The sequence below is a fragment of the Dermacentor variabilis genome, chromosome 1 (genome assembly GCF_050947875.1).
Source record: "Dermacentor variabilis isolate Ectoservices chromosome 1, ASM5094787v1, whole genome shotgun sequence".
NCBI lineage: Eukaryota > Metazoa > Arthropoda > Arachnida > Ixodida > Ixodidae > Dermacentor > Dermacentor variabilis.
The window spans coordinates 252,243,078-252,264,416 of NC_134568.1; the positions used below are offsets into that span (position 1 = coordinate 252,243,078).

General features: G+C 45.9%; 1 protein-coding gene across 2 annotated transcripts in view; it reads right to left on the minus strand.

The window, feature by feature from the left end:
• The window catches only part of LOC142560837 (uncharacterized), a 97,274-nt gene that overhangs the window by 42,113 nt on the left and 33,822 nt on the right, over positions 1–21,339 (minus strand). For both annotated transcript variants that reach the window (XM_075673216.1, XM_075673226.1), the window contains 2 exons: positions 16,248–16,476; positions 9,927–9,963 (listed from right to left, as the gene is read on the minus strand). In XM_075673216.1, coding sequence (XP_075529331.1) covers positions 9,927–9,963; positions 16,248–16,476 — 266 coding nt within the window. The remainder of the gene's footprint in view (positions 1–9,926; positions 9,964–16,247; positions 16,477–21,339) is intronic.

The following is a 21,339-nucleotide window of genomic DNA, read 5'->3' on the forward strand; positions in this document are numbered from 1 at the left end:
AACAAAACAAAGCACGAAACGGTTTTCATTTTCTTGCGGCCTAGTTACAACTATTCTAACAAACACACCCACACTTCAAAGACTGCACTAAAACAGATTAGACTTAGACATGCATTGGCTAGCGCCTAGCACTGCAGTCGATGGCTGCGTGGTTGCAACACTGAACACACATTGTGCTAAATTTGGAGACTTCATTCGAAATTACGAGTTTTGCCGCAGGTTGGTGCAGCTCAAGCGTTTGCCACATAAGCGGAGCTGGAAGTGCTGCACCGAATGCGCCATCTTGTGCCAGACGGATGGACGGATTGGTTTCCTCGTTTAAACTTAAAAGCAGTTTCTTTATTGCTGGGAAAACAACCATTGGATCTGTGCACAGTGATGGTCCAGCCAGTTTACAATTTAGAGCAATTTTTGGAGCAGGCAAAATGTCGTTCTAGAGCAGTTTATGAACAGCCACATGCATTTTGGAGCAGTTTCGGAGCAGAAAAATTGGTCTTTGTGGGACACGAACTATTACAGCAGTAAGCTGTAGCCATTTGGCAAAGCTCGTTATTACTGTGCAATCAGTAAGTGCTGCTCAAGAGCGAAGCAATACTAATTACCGTATTTACTTGATTCTAACGCGCCCTCGAATGTAATGCGCACTTGTTTTCCGCTACAAAAAAAAAAAAAAAAAAAAAAGGTAAAAAAGAAACACCCTCGATTGTAATGGGCTCCCTTTTGCCGTGACCTAAAAAAAAGAAAAGTCCTTTACAGTACTGCACGCACCTCATTCTTCTACACAGAAATACAGCTTTCTCACATTTGGAAAAAAAGATTTACTCCCAATGCATAAAAGTTGTGCTAAATAAAAAAAGTTGAAGTTTCGCCCAAAAGGCGAAGCATCGATTGCGATAGCAAGTTAGTAGACAGCTGTATGAAAAGTAAGGATAGTTTTATCGCCCATATCAACTTTTAATCATTCACTTACAAACTAAATTAACAAGCATGGTGTCATGCGCGTACAAGCAAACATGAACACGTCTCACGCAATGACCGTAGAAACTATATCAAAACGCTGCATTGAGGAAGTGCAGTAGCAGGAGCGAGCGAATTGACCTTTGTGCGGCCTCTCACTTCAACGCTAAGCGACGAGAACACAGCGAGGTGCACGTAGATGTGTAGACTTGTCTCTGTCGCAGATTGCTTTCAAGATAGGGGCTGCGCGGCTGCTGCCGATGTAGAACGCCTCTCTTGTTTCCGCCAGTCCCGCCATGCAAGTTTCTGAGACTCCGAATGCCCATGATATGGCCCGATTTCCATCTTTCTCCAGACACGTGATCGCTTCCCTTTTAATTGCGGCATTGTGATGAACTTGGCATGTCTTTGCAGTCGGCACTTCAATGCTGGTAGAGCAAACACAGAAAATGGGAAAACCGGGAAGACGGACGGTGCACTAACGCAAGCCCAAGGAAGCAGTGCCTAAGCACACATACAGAACATGGAGGAAGCTACGGCAGCTAGGCTTGAAGTGCGTACGAGGATGCCATTTTGAAATGCAGATGCCGATATGGTAACGCAGATTTAGGGTCCCACTCGATTCTAACGCGCACAAAATTTTTTTTACCCTTTTATCAGAAAGAAAGCGTGCATTAGACTCGAGTAAACACAGTAAGCTTTCCTATCCACGGACGGTACACCATGCACAGTATGTTACAAACATCTTTATTTGGGTAGGCAAGGAACTTAATTTTGTAAAGAATTAAATCAAATTTGTTGCCTAAAGAGAAGAAAGACATGCAGCTGAGTGCAAGACAGACATAAAATTACAATGACCCACAACAATTTGCGCCGTCAGGCACAAGACAAAAAGTGATGGCAAACATGCGCATCATCATCATCATCATCAGCCTAGTTACGCCCACTGCAGGGCAAAGGCCTCTCCCATACTTCTCCAACTACCCCGGTCATGTACTAATTGTGGCCATGTTGTCCCTGCAAACGTCTTAATGTCATCCGCCCACCTAACTTTCTGCCGCCCCCTGCTACGCATCCCTTCCCTTGGAATCCAGTCCGTAACCCTTAGTGACCATCGGTTATCTTCCCTCCTCATTACATGTCCGGCCCATGCCCATTTCTTTTTCTTGATTTCAACTAAGATGTCGTTTACCCGCGTTTGTTGCCTCACCCAATCTGCTCTTTTCTTATCCCTTAACGTTACACCCATCATTCTTCGTTCCATAGCTCGTTGCGTAGTCCTCAATTTCAGCAGAACCCTTTTCGTAAGCCTCCAGGTTTCTGCCCTATATGTGAGTACTGGTAACACACAGCTGTTATACACTTTCCTTTTGAGGGATAGTGGCAACCTGCTGTTCATGATTTGAGAATGCCTGCCAAACGCACCCCAGCCCATTCTTATTCTTCTGGTTATTTCAGTCTCATGATCCGGATCCGTGGTCACTACCTGCCCTAAGTAGATGTATTCCCTTACCACTTCCAGTGCTTCGCTACCTATCGTAAACTGCTGTTCTCTTCCGAGACTGTTAAACAATACTTTAGTTTTCTGCAGATTAATTTTCAGACCCACCCTTCTGCTTTGCCTCTCCAGGTCAGTGAGCATGCATTGCAACTGGTCTCCTGAGTTACTAAGCAAGGCAATATCATCATCAGCGAATCGCAAGTTGCTAAGGTATTCTCCATCAACTTTTATCCCCAATTCTTCCCACTCCAGGCCTCTGAATACCTCCTGTAAACATGCTGTGAATAGCATTGGAGATATCGTACCTCCCTGTCTGACGCCTTTCTTTTTGTTGCTTTCTTTGTGGAGGACTACGGTGGCTGTGGAGCCGCTATAGATATCTTCCAGTATTTTTACATATGGCTCATCTACACCCTGATTCCGTAATGCCTCCATGACTGCTGAGGTTTCGACTGAATCAAACGCTTTCTCGTAATCAATGAAAGCTATATATAAGGGTTGGTTATATTCTGCACATTTCTCTATCACTTGATTGATATTGTGAATATGGTCTATTGTTGAGTAGCCTTTACGGAATCCTGCCTGGTCCTTTGGTTGACAGAAGTCTAAGGTGTTCCCGATTCTATTTGCGATTACCTTAGAAAATACTTTGTAGGCAACGGACAGTAAGCTAATCGGTCTATAATTTTTCAAGTCTTTGGCGTCCCCTTTCTTATGGATTAGGATTATGTTAGCGTTCTTCCAAGATTCCGGTACGCTCGAGGTCATGAGGCATTGCGTATACAGGGTGGCCAGTTTCTCTAGAACAATCTGTCCACCATCCTTCAACAAATCTGCTGTTACCTGATCCTCCCCAGCTGCCTTCCCCCTTTGCATATCTCCTAAGGCTTTCTTTACTTCTTCCGGTGTTACCTTCGGGATTTCCAATTCCTCTAGACTATTTTCTCTTCCATTATCGTCGTGGGTGCCACTGGTACTGTATATATCTCTATAGAACTCCTCAGCCACTTGAACTATCTCATCCATATTAGTAACGATATTGCCGGCTTTGTCTCTTAACGCACACATCTGATTCTTGCCTATTCCTAGTTTTGTCTTCACTGCTTTTAGGCTTCCTCCGTTTCCGAGAGCCTGTTCAATTCTATCCATATTATAGTTCCTTATGTCCGCTGTCTTACGCTTGTTGATTAACTTAGAAAGTTCTGCCAGTTCTATTCTAGCTGTAGGGTCAGAGGCTTTCATACATTGGAGTTTCTTGATCAGATCTTTCGTCTCCTGCGATAGCTTACTGGTTTCCTGTCTAACGGCGTTACCACCGACTTCTATTGCGCACTCCTTAATGATGCCGATGAGATAGTCGTTCATTGCTTCAACACTAAGGTCCTCTTCCCGAGTTAAAGCCGAATACCTGTTCTGTAGCTTGATCCGGAATTCCTCTAGTTTCCCTCTTACCACTAACTCATTGATTGGCTTCTTGTGTACCAGTTTCTTCCGTTCCCTCCTCAAGTCTAGGCTAATTCGAGTTCTTACCATCCTATGGTCACTGCAGCGTACCTTGCCAAGCACGTCTACATCTTGTATGATGCCAGGGTTCGCGCAGAGTATGAAGTCTATTTCATTTCTAGTCTCACCATTCGGGCTCCTCCACGTCCACTTTCGACTAACCCGCTTGCGGAAAAAGGTGTTCATTATCCGCATATTATTCTGTTCTGCAAACTCTACTAATAATTCTCCTCTGCTATTCCTAGAGCCTATGCCATATTCCCCCACTGACTTGTCTCCAGCCTGCTTCTTGCCTACCCTGGCATTGAAGTCGCCCATCAGTATAGTGTATTTTGTTTTGACTTTACCCATCGCCGATTCCACGTCTTCATAAAAGCTTTAGACTTCCTGGTCATCATGACTGCATGTAGGGGCATAGACTTGTACCACCTTCAATTTGTACCTCTTATTAAATTTCACAACAAGACCTGCCACCCTCTCGTTAATGCTATAGAATTCCTGTATGTTACCAGCTATTTCCTTATTAATCAGGAATCCGACTCCTAGTTCTCGTCTCTCCGCTAAGCCCCGGTAACACAGTACATGCCCGCTTTATAGCACTGTATATGCTTCTTTTGTCCTCCTAACCTCACTGAGCCCTATTATATCCCATTTACTACCCTCTAATTCCTCCAATAACACTGCTAGACGCGCCTCACTAGATAGCGTTCTAACGTTAAACGTTGCCAGGTTCAGATTCCAATGGCGGCCTGTCCGGAGCCAGGTATTCTTAGCACCCTCTGCAGCGTCACAGATCTGACTGCCGCCGTGGTCAGTTGCTTCACGGCTGCTGGGGACTGAGGGCCGGGGTTGATTGTTGTAACATGCGCATACCAAATGACAAATGTGCTTTGATATGCTTTACCACACTAGACAATGTATAATGCCCAATAATAATGCTAGAAGCTCAAAAAGAGATAATGCATTTATGAACAGTGCCAAGACGAGATGCTTCCGTACGGTGTGTCGCAAAGATGGTAATGGCAGTCAAAAACAATGTTCATACCATCCCATACACTCGCTTTCATTGCGACGCAGTTTGTCAGCTTCCCGTGTTGTATGGCCTCTGGGAAGTCAATTCCGCGTAAAACCTCAACTTTTGTTGCCGATACCCAACCAACCTTTTCAAGCATTACCTTTTACTACCCCAAGGGCTCAATCACCGCAGGCACATCCGAAATGGCTCTGAAGGCCTGCCAGGACAATTATTAGGTGTATTGGTGCTCATACTGTGATAGAAGACTGCGGGTGCACACCATGTATAATTAAGGAATAGATACTGTGTCCTGTGACAATTGCCTCTTCCCACGCTTGGTGTGCTTGAACGCAATACTCTGCATATGCTTCACCATGTAACACTGCTATATTGAGGCGAAGCCGATTTTGGAGAACAGGCATTATCTAACGCGTCGTGCTTTCCGAGTTTCAAAGTCAATGGCGAAGATTTTTTTACAAAAGAGTCGGCGCCATTGCTAGCAGTGACAAATTGTTTTAATGGAACATATGGTACCGAACAGTAAAAAGCTTGGTATCAAATGTCGAAGTAGCTAGGCCTAATGTTGCCGCGGTGGTGGCTACGGCTGCCAGCGGATCTCCGTGCAAGAGCATCTGTTCCGAGGCAGCGAGATAATCAATATGGTAGCAGTGGTGGATTCGATCAATGCCATTTCGGACTTGTGGTCATGGCAAAAAGTCCATAGAAGTGAACAGCAAAGGTTCTTTACATCCAAAATTTCAGATGCTCTTACTGCATTTACACCATTGTAAGTTGACCCATTTTTCTAAATTTGAAAATCTGAAGTTTGGGGGGGGGGTCTTACAATCGAAACTGAAGCATGGCGCCGCTAAAAAAGCAAGACCAACAGGAGCTACAACGTAGTTAAAATTTTATGCCTGCTCTACCGCCCTACCTGTAGCTTTTCGCAATCACGTGTGTCTGTTCACTTTTCGGAAGGGTTTTTCAACATTTTTTAGAGTTTTACAGTGCACACAACACTCATAGGGGGGGGCTGTCGATAGTTGATGGAAGCGCCGCTGTTTTATTCGCGGCGGCACTCTCAGAACGGCGGCATACGTTGGCACCCTCAGAACGGCATACATTGCTGAAATGCGCGATCGGTCCCTGCCAGTGAAGTGCAACATGGTCATGAAACAAGCCCGGATCTTCACCTTTTAAGGACCTGCTGCGCCGCGAGTATGAGTGGCTGGCGGCAGAAGACCGCGAACTTACGCCAACCGGACCTTTCAAAAGAGCCTCCCTGACGGCTGCGTGTGGTTGGGTGCATTCGGCGTGGGCTCCTGTTCCACAAGATGTAGTGGTGCGGTCGTTTGCCAAATGTGGAATTTCGCTGGACGATGACGCGCTGTGGGACCATAGCAACGATAACGATGGCAGCACTAATGAAGACGAGTAGTCCGGTGACTATGTCAGCTACTAATAAATTTGCGTTATCGAATACGCCCTCGGGTATGCTTCTTTTTTTCCTGTCACGCGATATTGGGGGGGGGGAGGGGGGGGGGTTGACTTACATTTGTGTAAATACGGTATACATGGACTCAATGGGGTATTGTGGCAGTGCCGTGAAGGCGTCCGAAAAATTGGGTGTCCGCAAAATCTGTCCCCCACTATGGTTGGATAATCGAACGGAAAACATTGCATTGCCGTGAAAACACGAAAATACCAAACTTTTGCGGACTTTGTGCAAATGGTACATGAGTGGGCACAGGCAAGTTGAACTGTAGCAAAACGGTGCAAATGGCACAGTTGGACCACCCCCACTGTGTGCAAAAATAAACTACAACTTCCACATGTGTACAACCAGATAAAGATAACACCAACAAATTCTTGGTAGGAATTTGCTCTTGGCACTAAAAAGCAACTTGACCAGCAGACGATTGAAACCAGCTCAGCAAACAGCTTAACACTAGTTTGAATGTTTCTTACAAGACAGTGACATAGCACATGCTAGGAGGGATGCAGTGTCTGTAATTCGCCTTGCGTTGCAGGTTTGAAATAATGTGGAGCATGCTGTACTACACGTTGAACCAGATAACATCCCATGCTTTTTCTTGGGCATCATCAAGCTAGCACATGGTAATCATGTGTGTGCTTGCCTTCCATGCGAATTTTTCGTGTGTGTGTAGAGAGAGACAAAGAGAGAGAGTAGGGCGTAGGGTCCATTTGAACAGTATATTTTGAATAACGTTTTGGCTGGTCCACTAGTCAAAACGTCCATAAAATATACTGTGCGAATCCAACGTATGTAATGCACTCTTCATTTTGCTACCTGGGCCAGTGTGACTTCCTTAGCCGCAACTGTATCTATATTATTTATTTATACAGTATTATTATTTATACAGTAAAACCCCCGTTAAACCTACCCGCTTAAACAGTAGTTTCGTTTTAAATGTAGTAAAGGCAAATCCCCGACTCAGCGGTCACTGAACATAATGTTTTTTTTTATCCGCATAAACCGGACCAGCTCATTGCGTACGTATCGGTTAACGCGTAGTGTTTCCACTTTTCGGCGTGCAAACACGGCAGTGCGTCGTCTCCATCAGGCGGCCTGGCAGAACAACAAGCCTCAGATCGGAACAGCCTCCAAGCGCCCTGCGCGTTTGTGCGTGAAGCCACATCAACATTTCGGCACCGTGCCAGAGACCGTTGTGGCATTGTGCAACCAAGGACTCGCGTCATGCCAAAGCTAGGATAAAAAAGGTGCCAGGTGCTCATCATAGAAGAAAAAGACACCAATCGTGCTATCGAACGTGACACGAAGTTGGCGCTGGCACGTGACAGGGATCTGCTGTTGACTACGGTGTGGTGTGGCATTTGGAATGCGAAGAAGTTGCTTGGCGGCGCTGCTGCGACCGCAAAGAGATGTCTGCTATGAGGTTAAGGCCCAAACAATGAAACGTTCCTTTCCTTCGAGCGCCTCCTAACCTTACGTGAGGCCTCCTTAAAGCGAAGGACCGATGGACGAAGCAAGCGTACTCTAAAAGCTCCCTTCACCCGCCCTCACGTAAGGAGCGGTTGCCGCATGCCTGGGTTCGAGATGATCTCATGAAAGCTTTATGCAAATACCATTACGCAATAAAGAAATGTTGTACCGTCGCACAATTTTTAAATTGAAGAGCTAATATAGAGATGCGTGGACGCTTTCTTCTAGCTTTGTTTACCGAGCGCGAAAAAAGTACCACATTGCAGTGCAAAACTTGATGTGCTCCAGCAATGCTGGCACGCCGGCGTCATGCAACGCCTAACAACGCTTTCATGCCACACGCATGACTTAAACGAAGATGCCTGGCAAGACGTACCGTGCTCGCGCTCCTCTGCAGGTGGGCAACAGCGCGCATACGCAAGCAAACGTCACGTGGCTAGCGGTGAGGTGAAGCGCTAGTTCAGGGCCAGGAGCGGCGTAAGGACGCATGAAAGTAGTTTCGGAGCTACCTTACACTGAGGAAGCACCAAGGAAGCCTTCACCGAGGGTTCCTCAGTAAGGAAGCTTTCAGAGTGGCATAAGGTGGCCTCACCGCAACGAAGGCTTCCTTACCGAGGTAAGGAACATTTCATTGCTTGGCCCTAAGACTTTTCACCATCGTTGCCTCTGTTGTTGCCGAAGTGTCGACTAGCAACAGCGATGAGGACGACACGGAAAGCGACAGCATGGGCGATTCAGGCCCGACAGTGGCAGAAGCTGCATGTTACGCACGTCAGCCTCACGAATGCAATCGTCGCGACGAGAACAGCACCCCGCAATGAAAAAGGAGCCCCGCGACTTCTGCAGCGCTACCACGCGCATGCACGGAAACTACGTAACGGTAACGAGGAATCTCCCATGCCAGTGTTTGCCGAGAAGCAGGGATCGGCTGAAAAGCTGGCTCGCAGCTTTAGTGAGTTTGAGGCCGCTTTTGTCGCGCGAAGTGAATAAATACTGCATGTTTCTTTCCCCTTTCATCGCACTCTCTCTGAGTTGCGTGTTTTACAGGTAAGTGGGCAATCTCATGCTATTTCGGTTAAGCAGTACTACCGTTTCGTACGTACTTTTTCAGAGCTCCGACCAACAACGGTTTAACGAGGTTTCACTGCATACAGCTAAAACTCAATCTAACCAAACCCGATTTTACGAAGTTCCCGATCTAACGAAGAAATTTCCATTCCCCAGCAGGTACACATAGGGTTCGATGTTGTCATCAACCCGAATTAACGAAATGCACTTGGCCGAACATGATTTAACGAAGTCTTTCCTGAAATAAATAAGAAAAAAAAAAGCGCTGATTTCTTTCCAATCTTGGCATAGACGTGCATTTCTTCAAGCGTGTGCTCTAAAGCTATTATGTTAAACCATCTAGGTGCCCTAGGCCTTAGCTGTATTTTGATGAGGCTGCATGCCGCATCCATGCACAAAACAGTGGACCCAACACTACCTCGGTAGGGGCGGCGGTGGTTGCTTCAATTATTCCATGGTTTGTGCGACAAATGGCTGGATTAGCAGTAAATACAATGCCATGGTAGGTTCTGTGGGTGACGTTACAATTTTAGATTTATAGAGAGCGAAAATTCCTTTCGCGATTTTACGAACTTCCCCATTTAATTAAATTGTTCCGAGCATTGTCATCACTTCATTAAATCGAGTTAGAAACTGTATGTGTATATATATTATTCTGAAACACAATCCAAAGCAAAGCTAACTGATGGTGCAAACAGATAGGCACTTGGTCCCACAATCACGTGGCAAACTTCTGCCTTGCAATTCAACATGAACAAGCTCGAGGCAATGTTTAACAACAAGTAAGCTGCAAAGATTGCTAGAAATGCAAGCATCAAAAATGGATAAAACTACTTCCCCATTAATACAGGTTAAGCAACCAGCAATTAGAATTATGTTCATGCCCCCCCCACATCAAGCACTGAATATCAACTTACAGTGAAGCTCTGTGTTTAGGCTTCAGATCTTCATTTGCTGCAAGTAGGTGAAAAAAAAAAAAAACATTTTAGTGCAGGACAGTGGGAGACAGGGTAAATGGAAACCATTAGTGCAGCATTTAAAAGCAAGTTTTAGTTACGGCACGTAGTAAGAAACTGAGCAAAATAGTAAGTGAAACATTCTGGGCCACAAGATTAACAACGCAATTTAATGGACAATTTTAGAAAAGTCAGCACCGCCTGTGGCGCGCCAAGGGCATTATGGGAACTTTGAGGGTCAGTTTCGGTTTTGGAGGCCTTGTGCTGCACACCTAGGTGCCACCACTGCCGTAGGGTGCCACGACGGGCCCACTTGGCGAAATCACTATCAAGGCGCTCGGAAAGCTGCGTGCTCCAGTCGGTCTGAAGGCGAGCGTGGTGTCGCAAGGCAGCCTAAGCTCGTGCCACTTGCACATCCGACACGTAAGAGATGTCTCGTGCTGTGTACGCACGAACGAGAATGTGTGGGGTAAGCAACTGATACTTTGTTTTGCTGACTCCTTGACTACACTTGCGGACACAACCTCAATTCTGCAAGAAATATCTGCAAAGTTATTTGCCTGTTAAATATGCAAAAGGCTTGTAAACACTGTCATACGGCTGCTGCACTCAATAGAGGTTGTGCAGCATTTTGTCCTCTCACGAGCAGCTAAAGATGAAAAACACACTGGCAGGAACCCTGCAACTGTTGCCAGTACACACCAAAGTATTTTTCAGCACACGCTCGGAAGTAAGCGCCAGCAGCAGGCAATTTTACGTGCAATCCACCAGTGGTTCCAGACAATTTGTCGAAACTTGTTGAAAGACTTTCATAGATATCCATGCAAAATAAACTGTTCGGTACTCTAACCAGCATGAGGCATATTCTAGTGCATAACACATGGCGAAGGGCCCCACGACAAACTTTAGACACTGAATTGCTTTTACCGTGATTCTGGCCAGAATGCCTCCGCACATGCCGACAGTCAAAATGCAACCAAGTATCAGTGTACGTAAAACTTCACGTTGCGATTACAAGCCACTGTCTTCTCAACAGTGTTTTATGGCTGTGCATTTCCTGCATTTAGCACAAGCAGATCATCACTCGCAAGCTTCATTTCCTGTACCTAGCAGGCAAAACGTGGGTGCTGGAGCATGGATGCACTCGGCGCACCGACTGCACGGAGACGTGATGGCTGCGGTACCCGCACGCCATTTTGTGGCCACTTGGGTGATGCTCATCTTTGTTGTGTTATGTAACCTTGTGCTACAGTTAGCTAAGACAGTAGAAAAATGGCTGACTCCAGTCCACGAAGCACAACCTATGCAGATGGCTGCAAGTGAAGCAGATGACGGAGCACCTTCCCTCAAGATTCTCATTTAAGCCTTACCAGCGGCTGCTTATTAAAGGCACGCACCATTTTCTGAAGTTGTTCATACAGCTTTCTGTCAATTGCTAGATACCATCCACATTAACCTTCAAGCTAAAATATTTAAGCAACTAGTACAGCGTTTATAACGAGCCCATCATGGAATTTACTGTTTACATACCCAGTAACATCGGTGGAAGTTATACACACAACGCCACACTACAGCTGTCCTCTATGCCTCGGCTCTCCAAAACAGTTGCCGAGAGACGCACGCTATTAAGAAAGTTTGGCACCACTAACAAAGCACGAAAATTAGTGAAAATAATTGGCTGGCACAGCCACACAAACTTTTTGTTTCAAGGGAGTGTACTTGACACTGTAATCTTATGTTGTCAACGACTATAGTTAGAGAATTGTACTGGCTATTAACATTGATAACCCATTTGCACGAATTGTTGAAAAACCTCAAAAAAGCACCAGGTGTTTCATGTGTTTTCATGCACTGGAACAAAGAAAGTCGCAGTTTATGACAGAAATCACAATATGGCTAACAACAAATTTAGCAATGCAAACGGTCATACCAGAAAAGCATGCAACAAAGCCTCATTCAAATTGAGAAAGTAAACAGAAGTGCAAAAGGAATAAGGATGACATGAGTCCTGTGTACCTGTCTCGTCCTTGTTTCTTTCACACTTCTGTTTTCCTTTTCACTTGTAGAACAACTAGCTTAACTCTTTCCCTACCCCACCCATTGGGCATTGTTAGCCCGTTATCGATGGTTTGAAATGCCACTTTTGAGACCTTCTGCACCGCTCATGGACACTCTTTGCCATCGGATGTGAAGGAGGAGTACTATATTTGTTTTATAAGCAGCTCGCCTTTTTCCCACCAGGCGGTAATTTTTGAAAGCGCCCAAGTTTCGCTATCGTCAAAGTAAAAAGTAAAATGCCACCTCCGGGAGCGGCGCACACTCCTAAGGTCCCAGATCCGACAATTCTGCTGTGTCTGCGGCCGATTTTATCAATGTACAAAGCAGCAGCGATCTGAGGATGCTGCCTTTTCGTCGGACTTTGGCTCAGAGCAACAACGCAAACCAGCCCGGAACATCAGCGGCTGCAGCCCTGCATGCCCAACTGTAGTACTTGCAAATTTTTGTAGTGGAATACCTGTTCAATGAAAATTTCGATTTTTTTCTAAGATAGTACCTATTACACGCCAATACATTTTGTACATTTCATAATTTTTGTTTCATTTTTTTCTTAGTAGATACAAGCATGTTTTTACAAACTTTGTTCAATTTTATCTCACAATCTTGATTCTGGCAATTTACCTTTTTTCTTCATGACATACATCTCGTCTACAAAAATTTTATGCATGAAAAGTGCATTCATTCTGCTTTTTATTCGTGTATTACATAAGATCTTGAGTGCAGTAGTACCTCCAGAAAACAAAAAAATCTGCCGTGGCCTACAAAAAACACCCATTTTCCCCATGGCAGGGAACAAGTTAAACTGTTTTATTAAGCCTCATTCAAAGTTGTATAAAAATGAGAAACATGCAAAACACTTTTGGCCCACTGTACATATTTTAATACAAACAAAGCAATGACTAGGGGTACAGTAGACTTCCGTTAATTCAACTACAGTTTATTTGATTTTTCGGTTAATTTGATCCTGGCCGGCAATTCTAAAATTCGATCCTAAAATTGGCTAATTTGACCAGTCAGCACACGTGCACCTAACCCCTATGGTGGCACCGATAATGACTCCTTTAATGGCAGCGTCTGTCTTGGCAGAGTTTAAGGGACAGTATGCATTGAGCGCACGTCATCTCTTGTCGAAAACACCCATTTTGAGACCGCCCTTGAAAGATTTTGAAGCAATAACCATAGCTCACAATGCTTCATTACGGTTTTTACGCGCTCCTAATGCCTGCCTATATTTAAAAAGAAAATTAGGCTGAAAAATGCCTGCTCGGTGTACGCGGGCACAAAACCAAAACTGCCTTCGCAACGTTTACGTGCTTTGCCGCATAACGAGCATGTATTGCGGCGAAGCTGACTTTAGAAAACCGGCTGCTAATGTGCATTAATTTTTCTTGCCAAAGTCACCATAGCCATTTGCCTCATCAAGAGGGTGTCACACTGAGCAGCAGGCATGAAGGGAGAAAGCCTCACCCAGCTAGTGGAATCCTTCGCTACAAGCCACATTGCATACGTTACTGCTTTCCACAACTGGAGGCAGTGCAAGCGAAATAAGATCAATGCACTCATACGCAAAGCGTACAAGGCAGCACTTTGACTTTTCGACTGCACGAGCACCAACAAGTTACTGGCCCTGGAAGTGCATAACACCCTGGACGAAATCACCAAGGCACAGAGGACCGCCCAGCTCACGCCGCTATCGGAAACAATAACGGGCAGACAAGTGCTGCATGACCTAGGCCTGGGGCCAAAGAAAGGGGGACCGAAAAATACAGAAGTGCCTGTACCGGACACAATTAGTAGATGGCTACGCGTATGTCTGGTGCCAAGAAACGCGAACCTCAAGTTCCACAAAGAGCGGCGGGCGGCGAGGGCCAAGGCACTCATCGATCTCTATGCCAAAGACAGGGGTACCGTGTTTGTGCATGCGGCATAGTATCCAAACGACAGAAAGGCATTCGCCACAGCAGTTGTCGGGGCATCGATTGGTGCAACGAAAACTGCGGCGAGTGTGCGGACTCTAGGGTGTATCGAGCCGAGGAGGTGGCCATTGCCCTGGCTATCGCCGACCCCGAGTGCACAACTGTGCTCCATGATTCTAGGACGGCAGTGAGAAATTACGCCAGAGTAAGGGTGTGTGGTGAAGCCGCGAGTGTGTTGCATGCGGTCGATCTCGCAAGTGAAAATCGGTGTCGTGATAAAAGTGGTTTCCGGCACACATGGGCAGTGACGTTTCAGATCGTGGCAATGCAAACCACAACGAGACGGCGAACGTGGCGGCGCGAGGAGTAACCAACGGTGCTGCTGCTACTGCGGTCTACCCGTCGTGGTGGTGGTGGTGGGAAACCAAGGAAAGAATGACCTACAATGAAATTGTGAAGTGGTACAGGCTAGAGAGAAGGACTATGCTGCCACCTCATCCGGGCTTGACCCGTAAGGAAGCAGTGTTATACCGATAATTTCAGACGGGGCCGTTATTCACCCTGGTGCTGTTGAGGCACGTGCATCCGAGGGTTTATGTTAGTGACCTGTGTTGTGTGTGCTGAAAGGAAAGAGCCACTGCAGCTCACATCCTTTGGGACTGTGCCAAGAACCCGCATGAAGCTGCAACGATGACAACGATCCCGCCACGGCTGGAGGCCGCAACGAGGTGCTACGACTATGAGGTCCAAGCCCAGGCCGTCCAACAGATCTCGGTGGCCCTCGAAAGGCGACCGAGCGAAACCGGAGGGAGGCTGCCACCCCAAAAAAGGGGCAAGCGTGGTAGACCAAAGGGAAGTAGTGCGGCCACGGCAGGAGCAGAAGCACCACACACCGGGAAGACATCATGGCCGCATCACGGTGACGCCTCTCTTACAGGGGAAGGCTAATCGTCCTGCAGGCATTCCTGATAAAGATGCTGCGCTCGCTAAAAAATCAGATGCACGTTCAATTTTCACTTTATTTAGGAGCTTCAAGATAATTTCTGCATTTTTTAACTACTCTGGACAGATACAAAGCGGGGAACGCGTTTGATTCGGGGGCATGTTAGAATAAGGTAAATACAGCTAAATTAATCAGTGGTGTAATTTGGCGTTCTTCCTGCATCTTTACTTCAAGCCGCTGGATAATTCCATCTATTTCGTCGGTGCTGTCAGGGTTAATTAACAGATGTTTACTGTGCTTCGTTTAACTTGTTTCAGAAAACAAAATTCGCTTGGTAAACAGAGCACCAGAACATAGATTCCTATGACACATTACTACAAGGGTATCTTACTGTTCTGTCCTCGTCAATATTCTTGAACTACATTTGTCTTAAATGGACCTGCAGGGGTACTGTAACTGTTTGAGAATGACAAACTTGCTTAGTCACAATAGCCTTATGAACACATGAGCCAATATTCCTGTATGTGTACCTGGTAGCCCACAATTTTGCTTGAACGGTTACCTGCCCCCCCCTTCACCTTTTCTTCAAAACCCCTATCACATATTCTTATGCACAAGTAAACGAGTTGGCTGCTCGGCAAACTTTAAATGTCGCAACTAAGCAGCAGCTCGGAAATCCTATCAATGATGAGGCAGTGCCACCGTCTGGTGGCAGAGAGCGATATCACTGAGCCAGAACTGTGATGATGGAACAATAGAGTGGAGGGTCATGGCTACACAATCTAGAGTGTGTATATACAAAAGCACAGCCCACATGATGGATAGAGCATAGTGAGCATGGTCCACACGAACATAGTAGCAATGAAAAAATCGGGTAAGCTATATCAGGAACACAGCCACTGTGGGGCACGTCAAACTACTTGTGCATGCTGCAGACTGTATGGGCATACAGTACAGAAATGATGTAACCAAATGCACAAGTTACATGTATTCACTCAGAAAGTTTACACGCTTACCTTATGTTATAGTTAAAAGGCACCTTGAAGTCAATTTTGCAATTGTGTTCACCCCCTATGCGTAGTGGGCCTGCTTGTTTTGTAGAGTGTTAATGTGCTAAATAAATGGCTATTATAAATCGTATTTATAAATCAGTTAAACCTCTGAACCTGCAAATAATTGCATTAGCAACCTATACAACATGGTCAATAAGATACATTAAAGACAAATTCACTTTGGTGCCTGTTTATGCACTGCTTAGGTAGCCAGTATTTATCTCCCTACTTTTTGCTACCACTCATTTGAAAAGAAGACCATCATGTGCAAAAGGTTTCAGTAAAAAAAAACAGAGCGAGCACACAGACTCACCCTCACTACGCCTTCGTGCCAGGGGGTCAAAATTGAGGTAAAGCGAGCAGCGCCCTAGGCTGGTTCTGCCCAGCCGCTGGCTGCTGCCCACTTTATGAAGGAATTCCAAATCTTCCTTAAAGTAGTCAGCAGCTGTCTTGAACTCCTCCTCAGAAAACTGAGCAACCTCGGGGCCTGCCTCAGAATCCACGGGTAATGTTCCCTCCGTCTTATCTTTGTCTGAAGAGTGCTGAAGTAGAATAGAAAGAGGGCACTTAAAACAACAAAGCAATAAGAATTGGCATGATTTTTAGAGACAATGTCTAGGATTTTGAAGTCAGAGGCATACATGGGTGACATGGTACTGAGACCCTGAAAGTGCATCTGACACACAAGCACAAAAGCAATGCAACAAGTAAAAATATCCAGGGGCTCTATTCTAATCACTCAGGGCCGCTGCATGGCGCTAGTATCAGTCATGTTGGCTCTCCAATTGGCTGTCAAGAGGTCACATTTTTAATTTGCAGCAGGAAACGGAAGCTTTGCAAAAAGCATTTCCATGCTTTGACCAAGCTCGATGTGACGCTGTACATGTTCTTGAATGAAACATTTTAAATTGCTCTATTAGTGTGTAAAAAAAAGCTCGCAAGTGGAGCGTGAAGTCACCTTTCTCTCAAATGCTCTCTTTTCAACAGAAGCCTGCCTCCTCACTCTTTACTGGAGGCTTTATTTCTTAATATCGCAGATTCCCATACACGCCTACTATTGGCAAATAGCTGACATCAATCAAGAAGGATGTTTGGATCAGTGCACTTCTGTTAATGTGTATAGTGACGCAGCTGAAGTACGACATAGGCTGAAGCAAGCGAAAATCGGCTTTCGAATTTCAATAATTAGGTACTTCCAGAAGAAACCAACCATTACCTGCTCGCACTCAGCCACGGCCACCCTGCTTATCAGTGTCATAGCATTCGGGTGTGGAGTTTTCGAAACTAGTCAAAATTAGCAACTTGCCTCGAACCAAGCAAAACTTAAGGTCAGATCACAAGCACACTCACTCACTCCTGGCTAGACACCTCGACAAACTTCGCCTCGTGTTAGGCTATTGACAGTACATACTTCAAAATGAGCGAGTTGGAGGTGGTTACTATCTGTTGGTCAAGTCAAGTTGGTGCAGGACAAAACTTGTCCGCACCACGTAGCACAGCCAGACTGGAGCATATGAGCATGAGCGTGCGCTCAAGTCCTGTCGTGCAGAAGACGAATGTTGTGCATACCCGCTTACAGTTGCATGTAGCTGCAGTCTGGTATGCAGCGTAGATACCGCAGGTGCTGCAGGGTACTGCAACGGGTCCATTGGCAGAGCATACTGCAGCTTGCCGCAAAAAACCACGTTTGGCACATCATATGTGCCAAAATTGGTAGTAGTCGTGTGTACGTGAACATTTGAAATCAAATTTGAACTGCGCACCATGGCGACGTTCAGTAGGCAAAGCATTGTGGGCATGCCCCACTCAGCCTGAGCCTCAAAACTGACTTGCATATACATTGCTTTTTTACAGGGTCAATACTTCAATGCAGTCAAGTGAGCTCGCATCTCCTGCAGCCCAATTATGGCAGGACATGGCTGTCTGTGTGGCTGAGTGGATATGCGGCCCATACACTATATTGGAGGCAATCTGCAGCAGGTTCAAACACTAAGGCGAGCCAAGACGGCCAGGGTTGCCACCCGTCCTTAATTTAGCAGGACAGTCTTGACAAGCAAATGTCCTGAGCTTCGACTCACTTTCTTTTTCTTGTGCACAACAATCAATAAATCAGATTTCCTTTTTATAATTTCTAACAGCTCAGTTGAACATTCTTCTCTATTGTATTCTATTGCATTGTAATAAAGGTAGTTTAATTTTTTGCCATGGTTCTAGATGTGTTGTAGGCCCTAACTGTTCACAGCACCTCTATCAATATTCGTAGCTGTGTGAACTGGACGACTACTGGGCCTTGTTGTAAATCCCGACATGCAGTGGCGTAGCAACAGGGGGGGCCAGGGGGCCGTGGGCCCCGGGTGCAAGGGGCCAGTGGGGTGGAGGGGGGGGGGGGTGTCATATACGCCTGAAGACACCCCTGTTTCCGCCGGCTTGACTGGGTGCAAATTGCAAAGAATGCTCCAGTATTTAGTAGCCCGAGCTCATATACCCGATGCATTGCGCCGCAGAGTCGTCTACTGCAGCTCTATCAACACCCCACGAAATAATTGCACGAATGTGCGGGCTAAAAAATTTAATTCGCGAAATGGTTGCTAAACTACTCGCCTTAGCGGAACGTTTCATGTGGGGTGCGCTCACGCTGTGCGTTCATGCAGGGAGCAGGAGCCGCTAAACATAGAGTGAGGCGTTGTAAGGCGTTAGGGCTCTTGGGTCCCTCTTCCGTTCAGAACGCGCAGCGAAGACGAACAAAGACAGCAGCAAGAGGGCGTTCAACCAGCGCTCCCAGTGCTCGCGTTTACGGCGAAAAAAAAGCGATGATCGTCCGAGTCGAAAGACAGCAAGCTCTGCGAAGCGTTCGTTGAGAGCGACGTTGCATAAGTGGGGCCGTCAAAAGTCGCAAATGGGATTCTCTGGATCGTCTTCAGACTCGGTTCGGCCGAAGAGTTTGGCGGCGTATGACTCGACAGGCTGTAGTCGCGGGCCCGCCGCGATGTCTGGCTCGCTTTTACTTCCCCTCTCCCGCTCACTCCGAGAAGCCGCTGCGAAACCTGCCGTTATGGTTCACGCTTTCCTTCCTACCCTCGAAAGTTTCCGAAAACTGTTGTTGTTGTGTGACTTCATGTCACAATCACAAGTACAGTGTCTGTATCAGCTGCACAGAATTTTATAAAAAAAAAGGTGAATTTTGTAAGGATACTTCCCGATCGAGATTCTATGAATTTATGTCTTTTTGTGATTACTAGGAACTCGGTAGCGCGAAAAATATGGCAGATAAGTAATAACCATATCCTTAATAATCCCGTGATTAGTACTTATAGAGGAAGCACTTCAATTCGAGAATTGAGGACTGAAAGTCATATTATTAACTCAACAAAAACTTCTTAAACAAAATCGTTTTGGGTGCTACAACCTACAGTACTTTGGCACTGCGGACGGCGCCCAGTATATGGCAGCAGCGAAAGAAATGTGAAATAGTGGACCAGTGACGTTGATCCCTTCATCCTCTCCATTGCGAGTGCAGACCAACAGTAGTGCAAGCTTTTGCTGGCACGGGCTTCATCGCGGCCTTTTCTTTCTTTGTTTATGGCAACGCCAAGAATCGACGCGAAGCGTGCTCTATTCTGTTCCCAACCTTGGGGGGGTACCGCAGCTCGGATAATCACGTTTGTCCATATAGCAGCAAATGAAAACAAGGCTTTATTGATCAGAATGAAGAGAACTTGTAATTGTCATAGCATTGGCGCCCGCGCAGCAGGGAGGCAGGTAGTGTTTTCTAAAAGGGTGGGGAGATCAGCGTCACTGACAAACAACTTAATTTTCTTTTTCGTTCAGGGCTGCCCACAGACAAAATACTGTGTGCCATTGTACCTACGACGATTTTTGTGAAATTGTTGTTGGGCAAGATATGAATGTCGGGCTTCAATTGTGCAAAAGCAATATTGCTGCCAAAATTGGTAATTAAAACTTTATTATAAAGATATTTCTTGTTACTTGGGACGCAAGTCATATTTTCCACGATGCCGCATTTGTATCGGCTGCCAAGCCTTACAGTCTGACAGAAGATGTGCACATGGGCTTATCACACGTTATCAGTGCAGCACCCTGTGTTATTTGGCGCAGGAAAAACAGCGTGTGTATTTGCTGCATTCGCGATCTCTGGGAAAGAAAGCGAAGGAGAGGGGGACCCGGGGAACGTGCGCGGTATCCAAGGTGGCTGTACTGGAGCGGAAACCCGGAAATTGTCGATATCCTCGCCTTCCTCGACTACACCAGGGGGGGGGGGGGGGGGGGGGGGCGTGACAGAAGACCTATGGGCCCCAGGTGCCAGACGACCTAGCTACGCCACTGCTGACATGGTAAAGACATCTCGGGAAGGTCAGTCGTCACTTTGTTACCAAAGATGTAGCTGTTATATATATGCAGAAGGGGGGGGGGGCAGAAAAAGAAAGACTAATATTAATTTCAAGAATATATCAGGTGCACCAAGGGTGAAGCAACAACAATAAAGTTCACTATAGTTTAAAATCTAGTACTAGCTAAGGCAATTGGACATAGATACATAGAAATAGGTAAGCAACCTTTTCTGATATACAATGCAACAGGCTGCAGCTTCATGCAGAATTTGATAATCTGCTCAAACCTCTCGTGCACCAATATCTGGGAAAAGATCCCAATAACCGGGAAAATGTTTGCCTAAAAACATGTTTTCAGACCTCTGCTGCCAAAATCTTAATTCACTGTGGTGTTCTAAAAGCCTTTAATTCGCAATCTTCAACAAGCTGGCATCAGTTTCATAGCCCCAGAGGGAGAAATTAATTTTGAAAATGCACCTGCACTGGGCAACAACCATAGAAATCTTCTACGGCCTGTCTAATGCACAGGACATACGATTTTTGAAGAGCAACAAGACACTTTTAGAGTAGCAATGCATAAATAACCATTGATATTGCGACACTATCGAACCGCCAAAGGTGAAAAAAAGAAAAGGACCACAAATACTAGCAATATGTGGTACAAAACCATGCAATGCACTGCCCATAATCACATTAACATTAAATTAGCCACAGGCACCATGCACACAGTGATAACGACCATAGCACTTTGCATTCTCACAATGCATACATCGAGCGCTGCCCACACATACCCTTCACCATGACAGCAGTTCTTACATGGTATAACTTCCTGTGCCAATAGTATAGGTCACGTGACATGGTTCTTTAGTACCCAGAGCTACAACCACAGGCAAGATATTGCAACCTTATTGCAACCTCTTAGAAATACAGAAGTCAAGCTAAATCTCCACATGCCACTCTTGGATGTAGCTCTGCAATACACTTCTGCAGTCTTGCTATGTCAGTACCAGCAAAACGCATGTTCTCAAGTTGCCAAGTAATATATCCTTGAGAGGA